We start from the raw sequence: 27,983 nt of genomic DNA, 5'->3' as shown, positions 1-27,983 counted from the left end.
ATGTTGTATTTATTGTGCATAATGCTTGTGTATCTTCTATGGAGTATCAAATTACAATGTAGCAAAAAAGTTAAAAGGACTTCCAATAATTCATATGGATGAGAAAACTTTAAATAGGTTGCAAAATTTGTATTAAAAAACTATATATACATATATAGAATATTTATGTTAAATTTTGCTTTCTAGGTTATTTGAAACAAGTTATATAATTTACCTCTTGAGTACTTATATGCAGAAGACCACTGTATGCAATATTGTTATTAAATCTGAATACAGCTTCAGTAAAATCCCAGTTAACTAAACAAAACACCAAAATTTAATTGAAATTAGCAAATAATGTATGCAAGCAAATTAATATTGAAATAATTCAAAATATTACAATAAATGTATCATGATTTACATACTATATTGATTAAAAATTATTAAAATTTATACAATTTTATTGTATCATGAAAACAATCACCACATATAAACAGTAAGATAAATTTAATATTTTTCATTAGTTAAAACAATGGTTCCCAACAATTTTTCATTAGCGTACCCCCGTGGCATTTCCAACTTCCCAATGAGCAACGCATGTGCAAATCCGCATGTTTGTAGAGTGTATCGCCATTTTAAATTTTATTTTGACTTGGTTCTCGGTCCCAAGTACCTACAAGTCTGGTTTTTTTGTGTGTGCATGATTTGGGCACCTAACACTTTGTGCCAAATTGCAACTTTTGAAATGTACTCTAATCTGGTAACACAGTAGGCAGTATGATTTTATAAACAAGACAGTCTTGTCAATAAAAAAATTAATAAAAATACTGAATAAATAATGAAAAAAATTACAGCTTGTAGAGAAAATCTGGAGAAATTAGCTATGTCTTTTTCCTTGCTAACAATAAAAAATAATTTTTATAAACAAAAGAATACTTTTTTCAAACAACACATAAGGATATTGTTGAGAGATGATAATAATAATAATGGTAACACCCCACCATCAAAAGTCTGTAGCATAATCACTAATCACATAATGGTATCCCCACAACCACTGACCGACTGCTCAATATTTATTGATCTGTTGCATTGTACAATTGGCAGCATAAGTTTTTATTTCTATTTTTGCATTTTGAAATGTATAATAAAGTTTGTGATTGTTGCAAAGAACATTTTTTACCTAATAATTTTTTAATACTATTAATTTGTGATACATAATATATTATTTTTTCTGCCATAATAACTAACTTTTTTCTGTATCCCTAAACAACCTATCGCGTACCCTGGGTTGGGAATTTCCGAGTTAAACTATTATTATTTTACAATTATAATTACAGATCTACAAATTTATTAATGGGAGTTTATGAATCAGTTTTTATATTTTTGTTAAAATTAAGAAATGTTATCCTGTTTTTAAAATTTTGTCAAGTTTTCTTGCAACAAATAAAAGCATTTACACACCATTACATAATATAATTTATACTTATTTCCAAATATCAGAATGTTTAAAAAAATAATGTATTGAAAATACAGAATTACCATTTCAAAATTCAATTTTGTTGGTATTTTTTGCAGAATATCATGTCCTTGTCTTTGAAAGATTGCTTTGGATTTTCTATTGTCTAAATATTCTGCTCTTTTCTTTCAACATGTAATAGTAAGCCACCATATTTACATTTTAATATCTTCAAGATCTTTGTTCCATTTCTTTTATATCTCAATAAGATCTTTAACCTATACTTCATTGTATATATGTAGGCATACTCACACACAATTATCCCAAAGTTGTTCTAAATGGAAGTACAAGAAAATTTTAGGTTCAGCTTGTATCCTAAAAAAATTAAGATACAAAATGACTTCTGTATCAAATTTCAGTGTCTTTGAAATTAGCATAATGATTTATTTCTAAGAAAATAAGATTTTACATTTCTGAAGCATGATAAACTTTTTCAACTGTACCATTGTCTTAAAACTTTCCATTTGCATACAACTTTGTATCAATAAAAATACATAAAAAGACCAAAATGTCTTCACTTTCACCATGTCCAATTACCAGGAACAGTGATCTTCCATTGCAGAAGCAACCTTTCTTTAGAGGCTATGCCTCTACAAAAAAAAAAATGCAAAAACATTCTAAAAGTTCTCTGGTTACAAACTGAAAAAACAATTAAAAATACAATATTCCTAAAGGAAGGTTGCCTCTACAGGGGAAGATGTCATTTCTGGTGATTGGACATGGCAAAAGTGAAGACATTTTGGTCTTTCTACATATTTTTTATTAATGTATAAATTTGTCAACCAATTTTTTAAAAAGAAACTTTATATCAAATCTCACCAATATATCTTCTCTATCAACCCAGTTTTTGAAAGTATATTGTATCTATTTCTGCTGGAATACAGGCACCAAAATGATTTTTTAAAAGCTGGTTCCCAGAGTTATTAGTATTAACAAAGTTAACAGTAAACAAAGATAAAGACTGATCAAAAGCTTCTTTATTCTGTATAATTTTTATTTACTTCTTGTAATTGTCTTTGTTTTTAATAGTTGTATTTTAATGTGGGCTTTACTGTTGCTAATAGGTGTGGTAATCAAGTCTTTTTAGACCTCACCAGCCAATCTAACACTGCAAAGTGATTTATGCAATGTATTGTGTAATGGAGGACATTGAAATAGCCAAACTTAATACAGTGGTACCTCGGAATACGAACACCCCATCATACGAAATTTTCAGGATACGACACAAAATTCAAACATATATTTGCTCCACGATACGAACAAAAACTCACCATACGACGTTACATAAGTTTGCAGCGCCATTTTTTATTCATTTCTGTTCATTGGTCTCAGTCCGTGTGTTTGCTTCGTCGTGGAAGGATCTCGCTCGATAAAGGAAATCTTGAGGTATTATCAGAAAGCAACTGATTTTATTGAAAAGAAACATCCCGAAAAGGTTCACACTGGCCGTATTGCTGCTCGGAGTAATGACATTTGCCTAAGTCATTTTAGAAACATTTTAAAAAGTAGGCAAAGCCAAACCTCTGGATAGATATTTTACCAAGCGACCTCTATCCGGTGAAAGTGCTGGTGGAAGTGAAGGAAAGAAAGCAAAAAGCAGTGAATAAGAATTAAAAAAAAATATGAAACAGAAAAGATTAAAAAATTGGTGTTAAGTTATTTTTAAGTTATTGTTACGTTATGTTATGTAAGTTAAGTTTTAGTATCATTTCCCTTCTCCCTCTACCAGTTTACACCTCCACCGTCGTCTATCCTCAAAGGTAAAGTGCTAGTAAAACCACATTTTTTTAATCAATTATTATTCTATAATGGTTATTTATACATTTACAACTACAAAATGCATTTTTCAGTGTTTTCCTTACTATAGTTATTTTTTTAAATGTACTACTTAGCTTTAATTTGAGTGTGTTTTTCGTGTTGGAACGAATTATTTGGTTTTACATGTAATCGTATGGAAAAATATGATTCACCATACGACATTTTCATGATACGATCTCAGTTTCGGAACGAATTAATTTTGTATCCTGAGGTACCACTGTACAGGAACCTTGATGATGTCTATTTTTGCTAGCAAATAAGTTCAGGTGTTTCCCTGAATCTCTAACTGGTCCTCTGATCAAGCAATCTACTTGCTATATGTATACTGGTCAGTAAAGATAATGTAAAACAAATATTTAGTTTTCTCTGCCTAGTTTCCTTACAAATTACCTCCCTTTTCCATTTGGTGAGATAAGATCATAACGGAGTTTTCTTCCACTCATCATCCTTCTCTCCTATGCAATTGTAATGCAAATGCATACAATAAATGCCTGCGAATGTTCTTAGTTGGTAATGATATAATAATTTTTGACTAAGGTAACAAATCTACTTATGTCTCTTCCAGATGTGAAGATATTTTAAACATAACTCTGGCTTTTTCTGGTTTCAGTAGGAGAATGAAGACAAAGTTGTGTGTGAAGAAATAAACCTTTTTCATCTTATCACAGACATATTACATTCATCCTTAGTTTAAAAAAAAAGTGTAGCTTTCCACAATCTAAAGAGAACTGGTTAGGTATTATTTAAAGAGTACTGGTCTTCCAGACTGGGTTGCTTTTCTCATCACTTTGGTGCTGAATTGGATATTGAATTAATTAATTGTCAATCTTGTTCAACAACATTCAAGAATCTTACACTTTTAGCAGTCCTGCTCAAGTAAATCTTATTCAATATTTAGTTCTTTGAACAAAGAATTGACTCTCTGAAGTCTTTTACTTGAAAGTTACTCATCTATGCTAAATATACTAATGAGCAGGAGATAATGCACAGCTCTCATCCAATACAAGAAACTCTCAGAAGACCAAATAGATCTCCATGGAATAACTTTTGCTCCAATATTTTTAATGTTTCTATCAATAGCAGTTTCAGATTCTGATTTTAACCAACGGTTAATCAGGGATTCAGACAAAACTAAACTCAAACAGCAGAAGCTGATGAATGGTGATAAATAGTAGAATATTAGCTATAACTGATCATTTAAAAAAAAATTGGCATTAAATATCAAAATTTCAAATTTATTCAATCAAGCTTATTTTTTTAATTGCACAACACAATTAAGGAAACAAAAAAGATCTTATTTTTCTTGTAAAAAAACAACATTTTAATGGAAATATTATATGTTTTGTAATTTAAAGACACTAAGAACACTAAAATATAGGGATTTTTCAGCTATTTTGATAGTCATGTGAGGTGCACACCACATAACATGAAAATGATAAAGTTCAATTGACTGTGTTAGTTTTTACTTCCTTCTCTCTCTCTTCTATGTTGCTGCGTTTTCATTTTGCTTAAGTTTTCAAATATTTTGTTATGAAATACTAATGCGTTATTTCACATTAATAAAGTAATAAATAATAATGTGAGAATCTGTAGCTGAGATATCAATTTTCATAAATGTTGTTAAAATATTAATTAAATGTAATTGACAAATTTTATCTGTTTTACAAGATTATATAAAGTTGAAACAGGAACTTCCGGTTTTGATGGAGGAAAATGATACCATTCCTCCAAAAGCAATTGTTAGTGCAAGATATCTCATATACTATCTGCAAAACTGCGTGATTTCCATCATGCTTGGAGGGCTTATTTCAAATAATCTGATTGAAAGAGATTTTCATATGAAAGGGGATAAGTCACTTCTAAATAAGGCTCTCTTACTCTCTCTCTGGCTCTCTCATCAGCTCTACTCAGTAAACTTCACTTCTACTGAGGTAAGATCTGCATTCCTGATTTTCTGGCACACTTGTTCATTTCCTTCCAAGGTAATACAAGATAAAGAAAGAATTTTATACTTATGCATTATTCCAAAAATAACTGTCATACAGTGTCAGCTTACCTATATACATATTACAGGAAATATGATATAATTCATGTAAACTCTCTCTCTATGAAAGGAACTAGTTAACGAGTTTTCATTTGGACTTACTGCTTTAAAGATCATTTATATTTAGAAGTTTGTTTCTTTAATATGTTTATTTTATATTAGTTTGAATTTATTCTTTTGTATATAACTTTAAACCTTTCTAAATAAATATACCCTTTAATTATCATCATCTCATTCTATTTGTTTTTACCTAACTCCATCATCAGCCCACATTTCAAATTAGACCATCCTAAAATTCCAGAAAATTTTTCATATATATTTTTCCATTTGGAAAAGTCTAATTGCAAGTTAGGACATGAGAATTTTTTTCTTAACTGGTGTCAAGAGATCTTGACAATCTGAGAAAGATTGAGGTATTTGTGCGTTTTCATCTTCGACAATTAGTAACAGTCATCCCCAGTGAGACAAGGTGTTCCAGACCCCCTCATTCTCACAATTAATACAATGCTTCTCACATACTACCATAGCAGCTGAAAAATTACCACACTAGTATTCTTAAAGTGTCTTTACATTACAAAAAATGTAATATTCCTATTTCTTTTACAGAAAAAGTGAAAAGACTTTTGTTCCTCCAAGACCTATAATTAAAAAAAAGAAAGATTTAACCAGTCCATTCAACTGTACAAATTAAAATTTCGACATTTAATGAATGCCATTTAAAACAAAAGATTGGCCAGTTGCAGCTAATATTCTAGCATTTATCATTACTCATTAGCATCATATTCTGAACTTCATTTTTTTTTTTAATACTTTCCAGGTAAATGTTTGGTTGCTTCCCTGTGATAAAAAGTATAGTTTTCTTCTTCAAATAGCTTGAGGTATTGCTTGACTCTAGCCTTTTATGAAGTTTTGCTTTTTTATGAATTGTGCTGTATCTTCTACTCTTGATAGATCCTGTAGTCTACCAGCTCATGTTCTACTTTGAATATTTACTATGGTTGGACACAAAATTGCCTATGCTACTTTAATTTGGTGGTATAAAATGCTTCACAAGGATAGTCAGATAAAGTTGCAAAGTTTGCTGCATACTGCATGCCTTACTATCACTGGGCCACACCTGGAGCCATGTCTATTACCCTAAGGTAGTTCCCAGGGTTATGTTGGGCTTTCCTCATTTTCACTTCTCTTCTCAAGCTAAAACAAAAAGAGCCCTTTTATATGCTGAAGTGTAAGAGATAGCTTATATTTAGACCATGTTCCTTTAGTCATTTGTCTGTAGCAAGAAACATATTTTTGATGATTTCTGACAAAATGTCACCTCAGTTTATCTTTAGTATTATCTGGTCTCCTTTCCTAGTCACGTTGATTGACATAAGATAAGTGACCCTTTATCCAAAGGATTTAGTGTGGTTTACAATGGATTCAAAACCAATTGTGGTACTGGTATTTGTGGAGTTTTTAGATCAGACAGAGGTTTTTATGTCCAACTAAGCAAGTTCCCTACTATGTTTCAAGTTGAGCTGTTAGCTATTATCTGGTGTGCTGCACTATTTTACATTTGTTGGGCATGAAACCCATCTATCTGATCTAAAGAATTCCATATATCCTCTTAATAAGACTATCTGCATCATTTCTAACTGTTCCTAACAGTCAGACTGCCTTGTCAGTCCACTTCAGCACTTGTCTGGGAATGCTGTTTAGATGTCTCTAAACTGTCTTCTCTCTTAAAGTTTTCTTTCACAGGTGCCAGGGCATATAGGAATTTCCAGTAATATAAATGCTGATTTAGTGTCCAAGCAAGAAACTTATCCTTTTTCCTGTTCCAAACCACCTCTTAGTATTTCTTTCAATATTTTTCTATAGCTGTTAAAAACTAGACTATTTCTAGTCATTTAAAACAGTGGCGGATAACTCCTGATCTAAAGCAGGATAAAGCATTTTTGTCTAGCATGTTCCCTAACCTCTGTGTAAACCTGAAATTTTTTTGCTTTTGGCAAGAATCATATTCACTTTTTGGATGGCACATACTAGTTTTCATCACTTTCATAAGCATTTGTGTCAATTGAAACACTTCACCTCAATTGTTTGTTACTTTTGTGACTTTGCTAGAGAGATTTCACTCCATCTCATTTGAATATGTGCACATCTTTACTCAGGAAAACTTTTCATCTGGTTCTTTCTTTTTGTTTTACATTTTCAAGTCCTGGTAACATCGTCCAACTTTCCTTTAGAAGTTTGTTTTCTTTCTTTAAAGAGATCAGACTTCTAAAGTAATTCGTTGTAGATTGCACAATGGACTTTTTAAGATCAAAGTTCTTGTGGCTTTGTCCCATGTATGATCTACAACCTTAAAATAACTTAAAATAATTTAAATTCTGTTGCTTTTACAAGAGACTCAATAAATAAAATAAATATTTTCATTCTCTTCCAACTTTTCTTTAATTTTTATATTGAAAATATGTAGATTTAACATGTTACATTGTCTTTTATACTGAAAATTTTTATTATATGTAAGTTACTTTTAGAATTTAAGTTGGCTTGCTGGTTGCATTGTAATAAATCAAAAACACAATCTGTAGTAATATTTGTTTAATAACTGTATACTATTTGTTTCAAATTTCTCAAATTTGAATGAAGTGTATACTTAATCATTTCCTGAAGATAAATTTTCTGAACTAAAAATGTTAAATCACTGGTCTTAATGAAGCATTAGCAATTTATTAATTATGTTTAAAAATCATATATTCTTACTAACTGATATGCTAATAATTAAAAAGTTACAACTAAATTAAGTAATAACATGGGAATTTAAATGAATTCAAATATATTTCATAAACTCAGCCCAGAATGAACTGAGTTTATCAAACATTTTAAATACAATACCATTCAAACATTAACTCTTACAAAGTATGTGAATGGATTTTGTCAGTTACATCAACTACATTCTAAACCAAAATTTTTTCAAATGTATACTAATTTTTGACAAAATATTTAACACCATAACAATTGAGACAATTATTGTCTGGAATTCTTTAAATGGTCTTAAATAACTATCTCTTATGCCTAAACAAATGACAATGTGGGTGCATGTACACACAATCTAAATAATTATATTAATTTATCATATATAAATATAATTGTGTTTTATATTTAGTAAAAACAAGAACTATATACTATAAAACTATACTAACCGGGAAACGTTTGCAAAAATTTAAGATGACAAAGTTCAACTTCTTCATCTACTGGAACAGTGAATGGACCCAATCTCTGACCTCTATCAGTAAATACCATTTTTACATGCACATCTCTATTTCCCGAAGCTCTAACACCATCCAGTAAGGAAGCTAACAGTGAATCCCTTTCAATTAAAATTTAAATAGATTTTGTTAGTTTTAATTAGTAACTAAAATATTTAATTTTTTATATTTACCTGTCAGTTGAAGTATATGATCTTATTTGCCCTTTAATGTATTCTATGCTAAACATTTGAGGGTTTTCAGAACTTCTGACTAAAGAGAACACCTGAAACATTTACAACATATAAATAAAAAGTCTTATCAAAAATCTTTTTGTTTTTAACATTAAATTTAAAAAGTGCCAAAATTTCTTCAGTTTGAAAATTCATTATAGATAGATTTTATTTAAACTAAAGTCAAAAATAACTCAAATTTTAAAGTGAAAATTAGGATAAAAAATATTTTAAATAGAAAACATATTCACTAATATATATTAAAATGTATCATATTTTTAGGGCTCACAACAGTCACAAAACTAAAAAGGGGAAAGAGATCTTACATGCAAAAAAGGGACCAAATAGGGACAATCTCTAGCAGACATAAATGGTCAGTATCATATTTACTGAAGTAAGTCACAACTATTGTTAAAATAGCTGAGTTTTTTCATGACTTTTATTCAAGAGTAAGTAGTATTATATTATCAAAACTGCATAGTGTGTACTAGTATATGTCAATTTTGTCAGTTAATTAGCATTAGCAAAAAAAAAATTCTCACACACTAATCTCATACTTCAAATCTGTTTTTATTTTTAAAAAATGCTATAAATTATGTTATGTATTAATTAACACTATACTGAAAGAAAACTTAATATTTCACATATAATTCTGTTTGTTTCACATGGAAATGTAATGCATACAGTCTTAAATGCTTTATTTAAAGTAATGTGAAATGTGCATTTGCTTTTTCTGTTTTAACTTTTTTTGAAATGACAATGCCTTTCATTGCTCTCTATTTGGTGAAAAAATCCAAACAAATTCCTCTTTCAGCCCAAATCCTATCCCAAATTTGTTATCAATACCATTTTAGTACTCCCTATTAATGGAAAGATTGAAGTCATTAGTTTTGCTATATTATTTAATTTGATGATAACAAATAGAACATTCACCATCCTAGATCCATCCTTCTTTAAAGCAACCAGTTTCACATCCCATCTAGGATGATGGAATTGGTTACCTCAAAGAGTATTTGAGTACTTCATACAAAGATTAATCATTAGTCAGATAAAAAGATAGTTGACATAAAGAGGATTAAAAACAGTGAATCTTATGAAATAAAAATTCTAAGAAAATCTGGTCATCAAAGAAGATAGTTGGCTTAAAGAGATGGTCATCTAAAAAGGCTTTACTGTATCAGTATTCAGATATTATTTCAAAAAAAGATCAAGAACTGTTGTTCTGAATGAAATCCACTAAAAATTAGAATGCATATTTACAGTGAAATAACTCAGCAATACAACTTGAATTTTCTAAAAAAAAACAATTTCATAAAAAGGATTAAAATGTTTTTAAGAAAAATAACAACAAAATTTAAACATTAGAATAGTTTCAATTAAGAGAAAGCATCTTGTAATAAACTACTGAGTATCTAAAATAGCAAAAAATAGTGCTAAATAGTTAGTTATAAATATTCACAACATAATGCAAGAAAAAAAAAAAAAACTATTTATGAGATACAATCTCATATACTCTTTCTGATTAATGATATAAATTTATTACCGTATTTTACAGACTATAAGACGCACTTTTTTCTTCGAAAAATTGCCTCCAAAATTCAGGTGAGTCTTATACTCAAAATTAAAATAAAAATGTCCAGTGTTTCATTTAAAATTCCCGCGTCATAAAAATGGCCATATATTTGATGCCGCAAGAAACCTACCTCTATCTGGCAACATTGAATTCAACTGGCAGCAGCAGTGCACCGATGTGACAAACATGAGTTGTGGGGTGTCGGGATAGAATCGTCCAGACGTATGATTCCACGATTCCCATGCTTTTTCTCTTTTCAAACGAGCAACGGTTGTTGCCATAGAAATTCAGATCACGAGACGACCAGTGGTTCTAAATCCACAACCGTGGATTGGCCGCGATCATCGTGTGACAATTGTACAATCAGCGGATGTCCAATAGCGCTACTAAGCATTGATTGGTGGATCAGCATTTGCTTCAATCCGTATAAAAGGATTGAATTTAGGTGGTAAAAATGCTTTTTTTTTAAAAATTGCTTAAAAATTAAGGCGCGTCTTATAGTCTGTAAAATACGGTAATATACATCATTAAGAATGTAATATGTTATTAGTATTTATGTAAGCTTACTTTATTATTAATATAAAATTTTTTAAATTAAAATTTCTTTATTATGACAATTATTGTCATTTATGCCACTTCCTTACTAACTTCTAATTCAGTAAAAATGCTTTAATAATTTGTTTTCAATTCATTTTAGATTAAAATTGTTTGTGTGATAAAATTAACATATTTTACCTGATATGATTCTGTAGTTTAGAAAACATACTGTATTGAAAATAGAATATAACAGCAAATTCAGTTTTAGATGATATATAGAGTACTATCGGGTTTGGTCAACTTATAGTGGGATGAAATCTACTTTTATGAATCAAAAGTATCAATAATCTACTATCAAATTTTTATTGTTTTAAAAAAAATTATTAACAAAGTTATATTTCAGAACATAGTTATGTTTATTTATTGCATGTTAGTTGGTAAACATTATGACAAATAGCAGCATTTATCATTTACAACAACAAAAACAAATTTTATTTCCATTCATCATATAAATCACAAGTTTTGCTTCTCTTTGGCACGACAAAGTGATTTCTAGAACAACAACATAAACTTAGATATGACCATAGACATTAGAGTACTGTACATTTCATTTCTTCATGTTCAATTATTATCTTCACACACACTCTTCATTGTGTCACAATCAGAAACTATATGTTATCTCATACAGCAATCATAAACAACCCATAGTTATATTTGAAATATTTCAAAGTAGAAAAGATGAAATTTACAAGTTGTTTGCTTTTAACAGGACTTATCTGCAATTAATCAAAAATGATGCAGCAATTGACTTATTGACTATGTCTGGTAAATTATAATTAATACTAATTACCAGAATTCAAGCTATATAAATGATTAAATGATAATTATCATAAAAATGTATATTTCAAATTCAACAATGTTACTATCTGCTAGAAATTAATAAATTTTTATACATCTGAAAAAAAATATCTGATTAGGTGATGAATTTATCAATGGTAAGTAATTAAGTGATGTAGCAGAAAATTACTGTTAAAGATTATGTAACTGTCTAAATTTAATATGTACACATCTACAGCAAATTCTGCTTAAAATTTGTGCATGTAGCCAACTTCAACTTTACATTAGAAAGGATTTGCATATTCAAATCTGCTCAAAAATTTTATGATTTTCACATATATCAAAATACCCAGAATTTACACTGGCATAGGTAGAGGAGGATAAAGGGTGCAGTCACTATATAAAAAAGAGACATTTTATTTTAAAGTCAGAAACCTCAAATTATTTTGATGTTTTGATATTTATATTAATAAAGAATAAAAATATGTATGATTATTGTAATTTGTTTTCTTCTATCAAACTCAATTTGTGATTACAGTAATTAGAATTTACTAATTGTTGTTATTTTCCTGTAAACAATAAAACTCCACTATATTTCTAAACTTTATATTCCTTACATAAAATTTAGAAATATAAAATGAGATTTACAATATAACATTTTCCTCCCTCAGATATTCTATAACATGTATTTTCTGATGTGATCAGCAGGTAAGTTAACTACAATTCTCTAATTCAGGGACAGGAAACACTTTTCAATCACACAGTTTATCATTGAAACATTTGCCATTTTGGATAATTTTTAAGAACTTATTCCATACAGAGAACTAAATGCAATTGTACTAGAGTATAGGCAATCAATAGTAAACTATTTGTTAGTTTGTATGCCATACACCCCAATGCCCCTAACATGGGGCAAATTCTATAAAAGATAACAGCATAGTTTAAATTACATTGTTGTCCTTTTAAAATACTCAATAGAAAAGCCTGGCCTTGTGAACTCAAAGGCCATGGAAAAAGAAACCACATGCAATTTCACTATTTTTTATGACTTTTCAATCCTCCATTTGAATATTTTAATTGGGCAAAAAGTGTTTTGTTCTGGTCTTGAAATTTTCTATGACTTTGTAATTTAAGCTAGTCCATTATCTTTTATAAAATCAGACATCGGATTTGCCTCCATGCAAAGAGAAAATTGGGAGTACATGGTACCTAAACCATCAAATGGACTACTAGATATTACCTATATTCCACAGTGCAATTGCATTTAGTTATTATGTAGCAGATGTAAGATATAGCCTGGTGCAATACATGTTTGTGTCTTTACCATGCATATTTTCCAAAATCTAGACCAAATTCTACATATTCTAAATTATATAACCAACAAATTATAATCAATGTTTCCTCTAAGCTGCACAGCCACACACTGCTCAAATTGTTGCCAAGCATGAGAATTTATGTGCCATGCAGGCGAGCATGCACACCGATTTGAATTGTTGTTTACTTATTTCTCATTCTGTCTGCAACATGATTATTGCTGAGTATATTTTGATTAAATACATTAAATCATTGACAAAAAATAATATTTTGTATAAAAGTATGTTTTAAAATGAATTTTAATCTCTACTTCATAATTAATTATTTTAATTTTTATAGGAAAAAATAAGATTATATATATATGCATGCTCAGAAAAACTTTTTGCTCAGAATCTGCTCAGCAAAATTTTTTTTGCTCAGAGAAGAATATGTTCTGTTCATCTACAAAAAAAATTAGAGTGAACACTGATTATAATTCAGGTGATTTTTGGTAACATTTGATAATTAAGTATCCAGACTATGAAATTGTTGCAATGCATGCTGGTGATGATAAATAAAAATTTAATAGATTGCTAAACACAATCAAAATTAAACTAATTTAAATATTATGTTAAGTCAACATACAGGGTCTTTATAATTAAAGTTCCACTGTGAAATGGCCATAAAAGGAAAACTACTGGACAAAATGTTATGAAACTTGGTAATAGTTTACACGACGTCATGGGATTTTATTTCCCCCCAAAAAAGTTCAAAAACTCACTACCAGCAGGGAATGGCACTGTATGCAATATTGTTAAATGAAATAAGACATGAAAACATCAATTGAAAATGAACAATTTGGTGGAAGTGAAAAATTTGATACACCAACATGTCTGCAACATTCTTCCTGATATGCTAAAAGCTACTGTTGAGAATACAGTAATGCGATTTAACTTGCTTTCAGAAAATGGTGGACACTACATTAGACATGCTTTGTAACACATTTTAGAAACAATTAAACACATTTTCAACCAATGTCTTTGTGTCTTATTTTGTTTAACAATATTGCATACAGAGCCATTTCCCGCTGGTGGTGAGTTTTTGAACTATTTTTTTTTGCAGAAAATAAAATCCCATGACTTCCTGTAAACTATTACCAAGTTTCATAATATTTTTTGTCCAGTAGTTTTCCTTTTATGGTCATTTCGAAGTGGAACTTTAATTATAAAGATCCTGTATAATAATATATCATCACAACTATTTAAAAACAAAATGTATTTTTATTATAATATAGGAAAAATTAAAAGATTAATCATTTATTTCTCACAAGTACAGGGCTTGAAGATAAATAGGAATAACTAAATACTTGGCATCTTCTAAATCATATTGTCCTCAATGACAATTTTTAAATATGTAAACTGAACTAAATGCCATTTGGTTAATTCAGTTTGATATCAATGTGATAATCTTACAAAGGCATTAATGCAATTGTTTTGTCATTAATTCTAATTAAAGCTAAATTACTGCCTTATTGGCTGCTCACAATAAGGCTGTAATTGATCAATTACATGAAAAATTTTATATTTAAAACAAAAATTTTATCAAATTGAAAAGAAATCTGAGTTTATTAACCATTTAAGAATAATAATATGAACATACCTCTGATAAAGGCTTTAATGTAATTATGCTATAAGTGGAAGGATCTCTTTCCACTAAACAGCTTTCAGTCAATCCTAATATCCTTTTAATTGGTTCCTATAAAATAGTAATAGTTAAAACACATGTAATAAAATAAAAATGCTTTAAAACTAGGATTAATCTCCTAAAATTATAATTATTACTAGAGTTCAATTTTAAATTTTATAAAATTTAGCTACAACAAGCTTTTCCTTCTTTCCTGCTATATAAAATCAAAAGATAAATTTAACTTAAATTTGCTATGTCAAATAAATATTAAAGTAAATTTAAACTAAATATGAACTATCTTATAATCTTGTAATTGAAAATTGAAATAAATAAATTTAATGTAGTTCTCAATTACAAAATCTGTCAGCATAAAATAGTTTATTTTCAGTTTGAATTTAAGTAATAAATTTTGTTCTTTCTGAAAACATACATACAATAACTTGTGGAATGTCAAGCATGATTCCACTGACTATCCAAGCACCATTGTCAAACTTCTAGGCTTACAGGAAAGCAGTGCTGAACATCCGACATACACGTTTTTGCGTTTAAAACTTTGGCCTCAACCTCGCTATTATTTATTTTAAATCTAGACTTCAGGGAAGATGTTCCAGTTCTTTCCAGCTAAATGACAAGGTGAAGGGCTTAAACTTGAGCAGCAAGCTTGACCCATTTCCTTATCATTCAATCATTCATGTCATTTTGACTATAAAACCTACAAATCTGATAGATTCACAGGTTTCACATTTCTTGCATTAAAAATATATATATGTTTTAAAGTCAGCAACTCACTAAATCACCTTGAACCCTTTAAACACACAGGAAAATACATAAAAATGTTCTAATGTTCTTGTAATGGCATCTGTGACTTGACAATAAATGAGGGAAGTCAGCAGGTGTGAATTAAAACATATTACAATACTTACTTTCTGAATGCACTGATAGTTCAGGCTATTATTCTAAGTAATTAATAAAACCTTTTAAGAAAAATACAAAATGACTTCCCATCTTATTTTCCATATACAATGTCTCCAAGAAAAAAAAAATTGTTTAGAAGTAGTATGATAATTTTTAAATTATCTAAAAAACATTGAAAAACACAATATAGGGTTTTTTGAAAATTACATAAACAACACAAAAATGTATTATTTTGGAATGTGTTAAAATTACTAAGAAAGAGAGAAAACTTTCAACAACATGTCTGTTACAGATCTATGTTATTACACTGTCAAAGCATATAGATTAAAAAATATTACTATTACTTAGTATCAATTTACCAATCAAAAGTATTTTTAAAATAATATATACAAAAACTGTTTTTCAATATGCCAGGTTTAATCACTATACTAATTTCTTATAGAAAAACATTCTGTAATTATTCAAAAATTTTACATAAAGTAAACTATAAAATAGGTGAACTTCTAATGGATAATACGAAAAATATATTTCTAAAAACTTTCTATTTATTGGTAAAGTACTTACATTTTGGCGAGATGATATTTTATGTACAACAAAATCACAAATTGAAGTTATTGCTTCATCTGAACTGAAAAAATATTTATGTAATGTAATTAAGTTAATATCTAAAATATTTATATAAATTTACTTATAAAATTCATTCTAACATCAGAATTATTAATATCACAATATTAAAAGCAAAATCATACTTACTGATGATTTCATATTTGACAAAAACTTTCAAGACACACTTTCTAATATATTAAAATTTAGTTATGACGACTAAATAAAATAGACGATTTAATAAATGATAAATAAAAGTTTCCCTTTTTTCATTTTTTGCCTCTTTCCACTTTTTGGGCACTAAGAGGGCCTTTTTTCCACACTCAGAAAAGAGCAGGTGTGATGAGAGACAGGGCCTGACATATCTAGAACAAATCACTTATGAAAAATTTCTGAGGTTGCTTGCAAAAATTTTGATCCTGGGTACCCCAGAACAGTAAGCTCAAGACAGATATTTCAACTATCTGTTTCAAATTTGCATATCTATTTTATTCAGTGAATGTTTATTCATTGAAGTCATCATTAAGAGATGTATCCACCATTAGCAAATAAGAGAAGCATTTGTTCATCAAAACTTGTTAGATATGATATAGATAGAAGTTTGTTAATTCATTTTTTTTAATATATTTTCTATTCATATTTCTGATAATTCTTACATTTGTATGAAATTAAAATGAAAAATAAACAGAATTTAACAATTTCCAGAACTGAAAATTTAAAATAAACTATGTTACAATAATAAAACTTTTTTAACATTCTCCAAAATATCATCTTTACGAAGGTTCATATTTTAGTACTCATCTGAGGCTGTTAAAAATTTTTTTTTAATCTGTAAAGAGTCAAAGTCAGATTGTTATTTTATATTTTTGGCATTATTTTTAGTTGTTATTTTCTTTTCAGGGATGTTTGTATGTTTTAAGGATAGAAACTCCGAAGAAACCCCAAAATATTCTAAATTCAAAATTAAGACCAATGAATATTTATTTACATAAGTGACTGATCCTGTAACACTTCAATATGTAAATAAGGTAGTGTAGAATTAACTTATAAGCAGATAAAAGATGACAACCATTCAACCATGTGATGTATCTCCTGAAAGCAACCTTCCTTTTAAACTGAATTTTCTGGCATTCTTTTGGTGAAACAATTAACTCGTAAGAGATGTACTCCTTTCTTTTTATTTGGTAATGGTGGCAATTTATTGTATGTTCTGAGTTGGAAAAGAGAATTTCTTTTATTGACTGTTTTTTTCTTGTAACAATTGATCTTGACTTGTTTTGAATATTTTGTTATATATACTGTATGTATATATATATATATTCATTACTAACTTCTTGTTTATAATCATTGTTATATATATATATATTTATTCAACTTAATAAATATTGTTGTGGATTTTTGCTTTTTGCTTACATAAATGTCATTTTTCAATTGTTTTATTTCTTTCTTGTTAAGGCCTGGTACTTGAAATATTGCAAATTTTGTGTAACACCTCTTTTTGTTTTTTGGACTTAGTTTTAGTCTCACAGTATGTTACAAATCTAAGTTTAATTTACCAATTCCTTTGTAATACTAAATTTCATACTATCTGCATCCTCAGATGACTATCCTTTCAGTATCAATTTATTTTGGAAGATAAAAATTAATTCTGCAATAGCTAAATTAATTATGAATGATATAATAAAATCATGTGCCACAAAGCTCCAAGTACTAGTTCTTTTTCCAAAGTAATGCTTTATTTAGTCAATTTGTTAAGCAAACAATCCAAAATTTTTATATCTAATTCTCATTTACTGACCTGACAGAAGAGGGGCACTCTGAGAAGGGCCATGTGAGCTGTAAAAGACAAGTCAGCAGACAAGATACAGAATATATAGTTGAAGATTAAGAGTTTTTTATTTCTGAACACAACAGATAAAAATAAAATTTGTAATTGCTTTTCCAAAAGAATGTCATCAAACTAAGGAAAATTTTTGTGTCATCCATGTTAAAATCTCCTTTAGGTATTTGTTGAACAGTGATGTTTGATATTATATATTTCATTTTCAAAAAAGTTTGTTTGCAAAGGTAAGTAGAAGCAAAAACAGAAAATATCCTGAACAAACTTCTTAAGACTTAAAATTCTCTTCTGACAGAGATTTGTAAAAATTTAACAAACTCCCTTCTTTAATTAGATTTTGATAAAAATTATTTGCAGTTATGTCTATTAATTCTAACTAATACTTCAAAGGTTTATTCACTTTGAACTAGTTCAAATGTTCATAAAATGTGTCAGTGAAAATAAGCCTTGCAGACTTGATAACTATGCTATATGTGTCATAAGTTGGAGACCTTTGTGGTAAAACAAATTCCTAGTAAATGATTTCAACATTTTGTCTGACCATTTACTATCATTCTGTATTTTTTCTCTTTATCATATGAAAAAACTGGATCATCATCTATTGGCTGAACCAAGTCAAGCAAACTGGATCATTGTTGACTCAATTGTAGGTATGGTTTGAGGCATCAACCAAATGATTGTGAAATGAACTTAATTCAGATCTTTTGTTTCTGCTACACTGCTGGCAACTGTTTCTTCAAACTTCTAAATCATCAATTTCAATGTATTAACTGACACAACAGACCTTTACACAAGTTCTCATGAGTTCTAAACTCATGAAGCATGACTGCTGCATTTAACTGGTGAACGTAAAATAACTTCACAAGTAATACATGCTGAGGTAATGTAAGATACATGTTCAGCAGAAATGATAAACAGAATGTCATTATGATGTTTTACCATCTCTTTATAGCTAGAATTACCAATGTTGAACAGCCTATGTTGTCATGAATTTGCACTAATTAAACGTTAAAGATTTTTACTAGTGCATTATGCAAATTCTTAAATCTATAGGCTGTAGCAGCACCACATTCCCCTATCAGTGACTTTTGGAACTCTAATTTTTTTCATGGAATCCTTCTTCCCATGTCCTCATCAAATTTGGTACATTCTGCTTCTCAAAAACTGATGTGCAAGACTTTAAAAACAAACATATTAGTTAGCTGTCAGACAAAAAAAGAAAAATGTAAGAATGTTGTTCCTATGTGCTTTTTTTGCATGCCTCAATGGATTCAATTCAGACATTTAATTGCTAAACCTTCCTTTATACAGTATACTCATGATAAAAAAATATCAAAAATGGTTCAATAAGATGAAAGATTTGAATTTATTCATCAAAATTTATTTTGTTCCCTTCAAAGTAATCCCCTCCCTCTGCAATGCATGTATACCAACTTTTTTCAAATCCTCGAAACATGCTTTAAAGTCATTTTTGTGAAACCCCTTCAGCACTTGCAGGAATTTTTGTTTTATGGCATCAAGCAATTCAAAATGGTAACCACAAAGTGAAAATTTTAGTAAAGGAAACAGGAAAATGTCACACAGTGCCATATCAGGTGAATTTTTTAAACTGTTGAAGTTTTGTCGAAAAAATTCACATGAGCAGGTGCATTATCATTGTGCAAAGTTCACAAATTTTCTCAGCATAAATCAGGTCATGTTCTTTGAATAGTTTCATGCAAATGATGCAAACTGCTCAGATAACATTTTTTGTTGACAATTTGGCCAGTTAGAAAGAATTCATGATGCACACCATGACAATTGAAGAAACTAGTCAATATGACCTTGATTTTTGACTGACTTTGATGTAGTCTTTTCAGTCTTGCTTCACCTTTCAAGTGCCATTCACTCGATTATTGAGCTGTTTTGATGTAAAAAGCGTAGATCCATGTTTCACGATGCATTTTGATTCTACACCTATAAAAATGCATTTTAAGAATAATTTGCCTTGAGAAAGCATTTCCTCAGCCACTTGAACACATTTCTTTTGGAAAAAATTTAACATTTTCGGGATGATTCAGAAAGCAACATATCGCAAACCCAAATCTTTTAAAATTGCTTTGCAAGATCCAAATAATACTGTAACATGTTCAATAATGTCCCTAATTGTTAAACAATTATCATCAATAATTACCAAATCTCTGACTAGAGTGACATGTTCATCATCAGTTAAAGTGGATGTTCTACCAGAGCATGGTTTGTCTTTAACGTGTTCTCTGCTTTCCTTGAACATCTTGTACCACTCAAAAACTCATGTTTCTGATAGAATATTTGCAAAAGCCTTTAGCAACATTTCCAACATTTTTGTAGCAATAATTCTGTTACAAAGACAAAGTTTAATGCACACTCTTTGCTCAATTACACTAGACATTTTGAAAAATTGCAGGCACAAAAATTCTTTACACAAAACAAGTGTTTATTTGTAAATGAAAACAGACGATGACATTTGGATTGCTGCTAGATATCAACAAAAGTCATACCAAATGATAAAAAAAAATGAAAACAGCCCTCTTACATGCACATAGATTAAATAAACTATTGCCAATACTTTTTGATCACAGTAGTATTTTAACTTTGTTTATGTATGCATAAAAAAATTATATAACAAAATATTTCTAAATACCTGTATTTTCCCAAACGTTTGACACTATATTGTTCAAATGAGATCTGTTCTTTAAAAATTTTAATATTTATTCCAACATAGCACCAAGCGGATTCTGAAATTTTTTTTAGTAATTCATCTCTCTTATCAGTGATGAATAAATGCTGAAATGAAATAAATATTTATATTTAACAACAAAATTTAAAACTAGCAATGTATTGTTATATAAAAATATAAAATTACCTGTCTACCAAAACCCCCATGCATTATAGAAAAGCCACCAGGAATATCAGATAATGGATATAATCCTTCCATATCTTTATAATCATAAAATGCTAACACTTTTCCTGTTTTTGAATCCTTTTGTTCTAGAGCAGCTTGACCAATCTCCAAAACAACTGGAATTCTGTTATCTGACCAATGATACTTGTATGCATTATAACTCTAAAAATGAAATTGAGACAATAGTAACATTGATATCTGTATTCTCATAAAAAAAATTTAAATTATTAAACTGAAGATAATTATCAGACTTATTCCTGCTCTATTTTTATTGGAATGTTTTACATTTGGCTTATTCATGATGACTTATTTGAATTCATATTTCTCCTATCTTGATTTCAGAATGTTTTTATAATTTTGTTCAAACTTTCAACATTTATTTTTATGCAAATTAAGTTTTAAAAAATTCGAATTACTAAAAATTTAATTAACAGCTGGGAAAGTAAAAGTGTTATGTATATATAACAAAGAAAAGTATTGGAATTATATCAATTTTGATTATCAGAGTTTTTTTTGCAAATCTCCACATTTTGAGACCTCCTGAATACAAAAAAGTAAAAAAAAAAAAAAACAAAATAATTGTGTGTGTGTGTGGAGTGTGTGTTAGTGTCTATTTCATTTAGTATCTCAAGATGGGTTAACACGTTAACTGCTGCCTGTAATATATATATATATATATATGATATGATATTTTGCATATTTACCGGCCACAATGAGAAAATTTTTAATATTTTATTATAATGTAAATAGAAAGATTGTTATATAATAGTCAGTAGAGTGAAAATAAAAAAAAAATATGAATGACGACTGGCGGTTGTATGGCCTTGAACTGAAGACTAAGACCACGGGCTATTTATATTACAAACCCGCTGTAATTACATGTGCTCACCTAATTAAAAGTTTTTACATCTATGCGTTAAAAGTATTTTACAATTTGTTTGGACTGCACATGATTTTTTCTGTAAATATATATTATTTTTCACTTATATACTTTGATTTTTGTTTTATAATATTATTTACTTTAATTAAACTAGTTTTCAATATTTTTCCCTTTTTTTTTAACTATTTACTATTAAAAAAAAACTATCAGATATAAAATAGATTTTTATTAAAAAACACTACGCCTGCAAGCCATCGAACCACTTCATGAGGCCATACGATGGCTGACGGTTGGAGCCAACTTTATAGATATCCGTGAGAGGCCACCACTAGGATGTAAAACAACATCTTACAAAGCTAGGATAATTTAACCTTGAGTGAAACTACATTTCTTATAGCAACGTCGAGCAGTCGGATAGCTCTGTATGGCCTTAATTAATATGACTGCAGGCATGTCGAATGGTGGTTAACGTATTACAGATGAAAAAACAAAATTTGGCATGGTAACTTGTATATAAGGGACATTGATGCTAATAAATTTTGTTGGTTAATGGTCAAAGGAGTGAGGAGATAATGTGGTGTGATGTGTCATATCTCACGAGGGGTTGGACTTAATGAAAATGTTGTTCATTATTAGCATTTACAATTTTTTATAAGACTCATCACTACCCTCAGAATTATGCTTTTTGTCATTCAATAATAATTAAAAATATAAAAATACTTTTATAACAAAACCTCATAACAGATGATGTCTCTCACAATTTTATTAATTTTATCAGTAATATAAAAGTAATTTTTAAAATAAAATCTTGTAACAGTTTGGGAAGTTATGCAACTCATTGAAAGTTTTTTTACTATCACACACTAACAGAAAAAATATTTTTAATAATTTAGATATTGAAACTTGTTTAAATCTTTTTTCATATTTGTTCTATTAAAAAAAACTATTAAAATTAAATATACAGTGGTGCCTCGTATAAAATACGCCTCAAATAATGGACGCTGCAAACAATGGACTTTCTGTTTGGCTGTTACGTGACTCGAGCAATGAACTGGTTGCGAACAACAGACTTTCCATTCGGTAGTTACGGGAGGCGAACAACAAACTTTCTGCAAACAAGTGCAAATGATGTTTCCACTCTTTTGCCATTGCCATGACAATCTGCTATTTTTATAATATATTAGTATTATTAGAATATATTATTAGTATATCTGTAGTACAGAGCTCCTATTGGGATTCGGCTTGCTCCCTTGTTTATTACGTACATCACCTCAGCACAGGGTATTTACATTTATTCAAGTGTTGTGCAAATCATGGCTTCTAAAAAAAACAGAAAGGTGATTTCAATTGAAACAATGCAAGAAATCATTAGAAGGAGTGAAAGTTGACAAAAACTTCTTTGTCAAATGGGGAGAGGTTCAGGAGTTTACCAACACTCATTACCCAAACAGAGCTGAGGCCAACAGGATCAATGATCTCTACAATGACACCCTTGCCAGTCATTTCCGACAGGTGTTGAAAAAGAGAGAGAAACAGACCACCTTGGACGTGTTTTTTAAGAAGCCAGCAGGCAATAAACAAAGGATGGAACAAGAGGAGTTGACCCTGCAAGTCCCGGTAGCCTTTCCTGAATCTGACTCCGATTAAAAAACAATAAAAAGAGACCTGCTGCAATGTGTAAAAAGTCTATCTGTATGAATGTGTGAATAAAGTGTTCCTCCACCTCCTCCTCATAACATCTCACTACCCGGCATAATTGGTGACTGCTCCATTTTCATTTTTTTTATGGTACAGTATGATTATTTTATGCTACAAAACAAATTATATGTTTTAACATGTATTTCTATGGGAAAATGCATTTCGTTTAATGGACTTTTCACTTAACGGATGTGCACTTGGAACGGATTAAGTACGTTATACGAGGCACCACTGTATTAAAAAAAATACAAACAAGTCTAAAATCAAGTATTTCAACTGCATGTTTTAATTTAATAAATTATATATTATTTATAATAATATAAATTTATATTTATAATAATATAAATTATTAAAAGTTGAAAATCATCTAATTGACTTTGTCCATATATATGGATAAAGTTAATTAGATGATTTTCAACTTTTAATAATTTTAATTATATGAATAAAAATATAGAAAAATTATATTTAAGAGTAATCTAAAATAAAAATTATAAACTTTCATTGAATTAAAACAATCTTAGAAAGTTCTTAAATCATCAGAAATTTACTGAAATAAATAATTTAAAAGCTGTAATTTCAATTTAGAAAGAAATCTTCTCTTTGATAATATGCAAGCTATTAATATACACTTATTTTTCTTTAGATGCTCTTATTTTAAAATTATACAAAGCAAAACTAAACAATCCATTCAAATAGAAAAATACTGCTGCAAAACTGCTCACTTTTAAAAATGAGTCTCATAACAAAAGTAAAATAGCATTGTATGATATGTTAATTTATCAATCAACACAATATTTCAATGTATAACATCCAATTTCTCTTTTAATAAAAAAAACATATCAGGGTTATGTAAATATATTTAGATATTATTGGATTCATTTATATTAAAGCTATTGTAAAATTTCTAATACTATTACTTTGTATAAAAAACTGAACTTACAAGAATTGTGGATGGAGGTTCTGCAAATTGATGTCTAAATTTCTGTGAAAATAAAAAATTTATATAATTTAATCTATATAAAAAAAATTTCTTAAGTGATAATATCCAAAAAAATCAGTTTTATTCTGTTAATATCAAAAATTAAAGAAATAAACATATCTAAATTTATAAATAAATTTTAAGACCTGTTTTTTTTTTTTAATATAAAATTTCTTAAAACAAAAGACTTTAGAAAAAGTTAACAAAACAAAACACTACATTTATATTTAAGAAATCAAATTTAGTTAGCAATAGGTATTTTCACAATTTCTTTTTAAATTTATAGAATATAATTTTTAAAGGAAGATTTGATTCTTAAAACAGAAATTTTACTTTTATTTCATTTCAAATGTCTTCATGCAAAATTTCTGAAAAAGGATTTAATTCTTCAAAAAAAATTTCTCATTTTGTTTTATTTTCAAATTGTATAAATCATTGGGTTGTAAAGGTAAAATTCAGATTTTTTGAAAAAACAATGTATTGACAATTAACTCAACAAAGATTACACTTCAGCCTGATAGGTAATCACCAACATCAATCACATCTTGCCACTTTGCTGCAAACTTTCAATCTTGTGAGGCTAAAATGACCAGGGTTTTTCTTTGAAGAAAATCTCAAGCATTGTTCTCACACGGATATTGTCATTGTCATAACCGTATTAGCAAAATGGTTCTGAAGGATGCAAAACAGATAATAAGTTGACACTAAGTCTGGGCTGTAAGTTGGATAATGCAGACCTTCCCAACCCAGACTGGCCACCTTCTCGATTATTTTTGCTTTATGTGATGACACATTGTCTTGGTGGTATCAGACTGTCAATTTTTATGAGAATACAGTAAAGTGTCGTTTATCCGAATCAATTGGGGACTGAAGTTGTTCGGATAACTTATTTTTCAGATGATCGATTGTGTACGAAAAAATATATTAACCTATCCTGTGTTAAAATTTTTCTCCATTGCATGTCACTTCGCATTGAATTTTTGTCGATGTTAAGCCTAAAATATACTTTTTAAAATAATAATCATGGCTATTGTATCGTTAAAAATGATTTCTTTATTTCTTACAAACAAAATAAATATATTGAAAAATATAAAAACCAAAAAATATATACTTTAGAAGATGATCTAGTATCAAAAACATTCGATTTAACACAACACACAATCCTCAGAAAAACACCACACAAAAGTGCCAGTGCTGACAGCTAAAAACACACACCAACAAAAAAAAATTATTAGAGTAGCCCAAGATATAGCCAAAGATTGCAGCACCACAGCACTAGTGGAAATTTAAATTTGCCGACTGGAATGCTTTCGAATAACCGACTTTCGGATAAATGACGCTCTACTGTATTCAAGTTTGCTAATTCTCTGGTGGTCAACCATGGATTATCATCTATCAGTTGTAGAAGAATGTCATCATCAATTGTGAAATCACTGCCTGAATGGAGTTCATCTTGAAGCCAAAAATCTACATCCTTGAATTTCTTCAATTGTAGAAAGTCTGTCCATTGACAGTGTACTCACCGAAAGCCTTGCAGATGAGATTATGAACTTTCATTGTATTGTGGCCATTTTTGAAGTGATAGAACACAGCATGCAAATGTGTTATTTCAAAAGTTTCATATTGTCAGACATTGCTGATGTGTCTATTTCAAATTAAATATAATGAAATACAATTTAGTTATTCTATTTATATACACATTGGATGTTCTAGAATTTTTTTTCAGCCATTTCTAAAAAATCAAAATGTATAAATTTCACCTTCACAATCTAATATTTTGAAATCTGACAATTAAAAGTATTTTGCATTAATTAAAATATGGCTTTTTATATATAAATCCAAAGTGTTTCATCTTGTTAAAAAATAGAAGAATTAAAGAAGGCTATCTACAAAAACTGTTATTACTAATTAATTAAACTTAGTGCACCTAACACCCAACTCTAGTACCAAATTAGAAATGAATTTGGCACTAGAGTAAGGCATTAGGTACCATCTCATAAATTCATTTCTAATTTATAATCATTATATCCAAATTTAGCCCGATCATTTACAGCAGTTGTGGGTGTATATTTGCATAATATCAGGTTTTGATTGGTGTGTATATTTGTATATCTATACTTTGCCAGAGTTGGGATGGCCAACTGAGTGCCTTGAGTGGATGTTTCTGACCAAGGGCACGAATGCTTCCCCAGTTGGCACTGTAATAACCATCGATGGTTATATCTTAAACTTATATATACTGAAAGAGGAGATTGGACCGAAGGTCCAGGTAGCGTAACTGACAATTCATAGTAAGTGGGTAGTGGGTTCGAGTCCTGCTTCGGGCAGATTCTTTTCTTCCAGTTTATCTAAATTAATTAATTAAATATTATAATTATTACTTTTAATATGAGATGGCACCTAACTCTAGTGCCATATTCATTTATAATTATTATATCCAAATTTAGGCTGATCATTTATGGTAGTTGTGGGTGTATATAGTAGGAAAGTGTCACTACAGCAAAAGCAAAATTGGACATAATTTTGCTTCTGATTATTTTAAATGAAATTTAACAGTAAAACAGATGCAATAAGGTTAATCTATATTAAATAAGCTTCTAAATTATGTAAAATATAAATGTAGTTCATATTCAAGTATGGACAAACTGGAAGTAAAATTGGAAGTAAAATTTATATATAGAATATGCTAAGGCAAAATCTATTTTAAAAGTACAACATTAATTAATAAAACTATAACTGAAATATTAATTTTATTAAGTTAAAGTTAAAAAATTAATGAATACTTTAATATTTGATGTCATATTTACCAAGGCCTCTGTCAAAATATCTGGACGGTGATCAGACGAAAAGCGCATAGTATCTGTCTTTTTTCCTTTTTTCATTGTTATTAAAAATTCATTACTTATTTGACCTTTTAGATTAGGTGCTATACTAATAAATTCATTATAAGGCCACTATAAAAATAAAATAATGTTTTAATTATCATGTAACAATTATTTTCATTTTAAGTTAATAAGATTTCAAACATTAAATCATGAAGTAAAAACTAAATTTATATTATTGTTTATTAATAAACCTTTAAAAAATTAGATATGTTTTCTTTTATTTGCACATAAAATGTACCCTTATTGATATTATCTAAAACAGTGTTCCGCAACCGGTGTGCCGCCACAACGTGAAAGGTGTGACGTGAACTTTACATATTCTATTAATCTCAAATTTTATTTATATATTTTTATCACAGTTGTTGTGTTTATTATGCTTGTATTTCATTCACTGATGAAATAAGATGATGTTAAAGCAATAAACACATATGTCGTCACAGTACTCACTTATTTTTTTGGAGTTATACATTGGACTCACACAGATCTTGAACAATTCCAAATGAAAACA

General features: G+C 28.9%; 1 protein-coding gene across 1 annotated transcript in view; it reads right to left on the bottom strand.

The window, feature by feature from the left end:
• The window catches only part of LOC111614923 (dnaJ homolog subfamily C member 13-like), a gene marked incomplete at its 5' end in the record, with an annotated part of 40,075 nt that extends 12,531 nt beyond the window's left edge, over positions 1-27,544 (bottom strand). The window contains 9 exons of the mRNA XM_023356295.1: positions 215-297; positions 8,549-8,715; positions 8,788-8,879; positions 14,726-14,821; positions 16,232-16,295; positions 20,773-20,915; positions 20,995-21,195; positions 24,552-24,593; positions 27,398-27,544. Of these exons, the coding sequence (XP_023212063.1) occupies positions 215-297; positions 8,549-8,715; positions 8,788-8,879; positions 14,726-14,821; positions 16,232-16,295; positions 20,773-20,915; positions 20,995-21,195; positions 24,552-24,593; positions 27,398-27,544 (1,035 nt within the window). The remainder of the gene's footprint in view (positions 1-214; positions 298-8,548; positions 8,716-8,787; positions 8,880-14,725; positions 14,822-16,231; positions 16,296-20,772; positions 20,916-20,994; positions 21,196-24,551; positions 24,594-27,397) is intronic.
• Positions 27,545-27,983: the final 439 nt, after the last annotated feature.

This window comes from Centruroides sculpturatus, unplaced genomic scaffold (assembly GCF_000671375.1).
Source record: "Centruroides sculpturatus isolate CEXI.00-Female unplaced genomic scaffold, Cexi_2.0 scaffold2334, whole genome shotgun sequence".
Taxonomy (NCBI): Eukaryota; Metazoa; Arthropoda; class Arachnida; order Scorpiones; family Buthidae; genus Centruroides; species Centruroides sculpturatus.
This window is presented reverse-complemented; position numbering and strand designations above follow the sequence as displayed.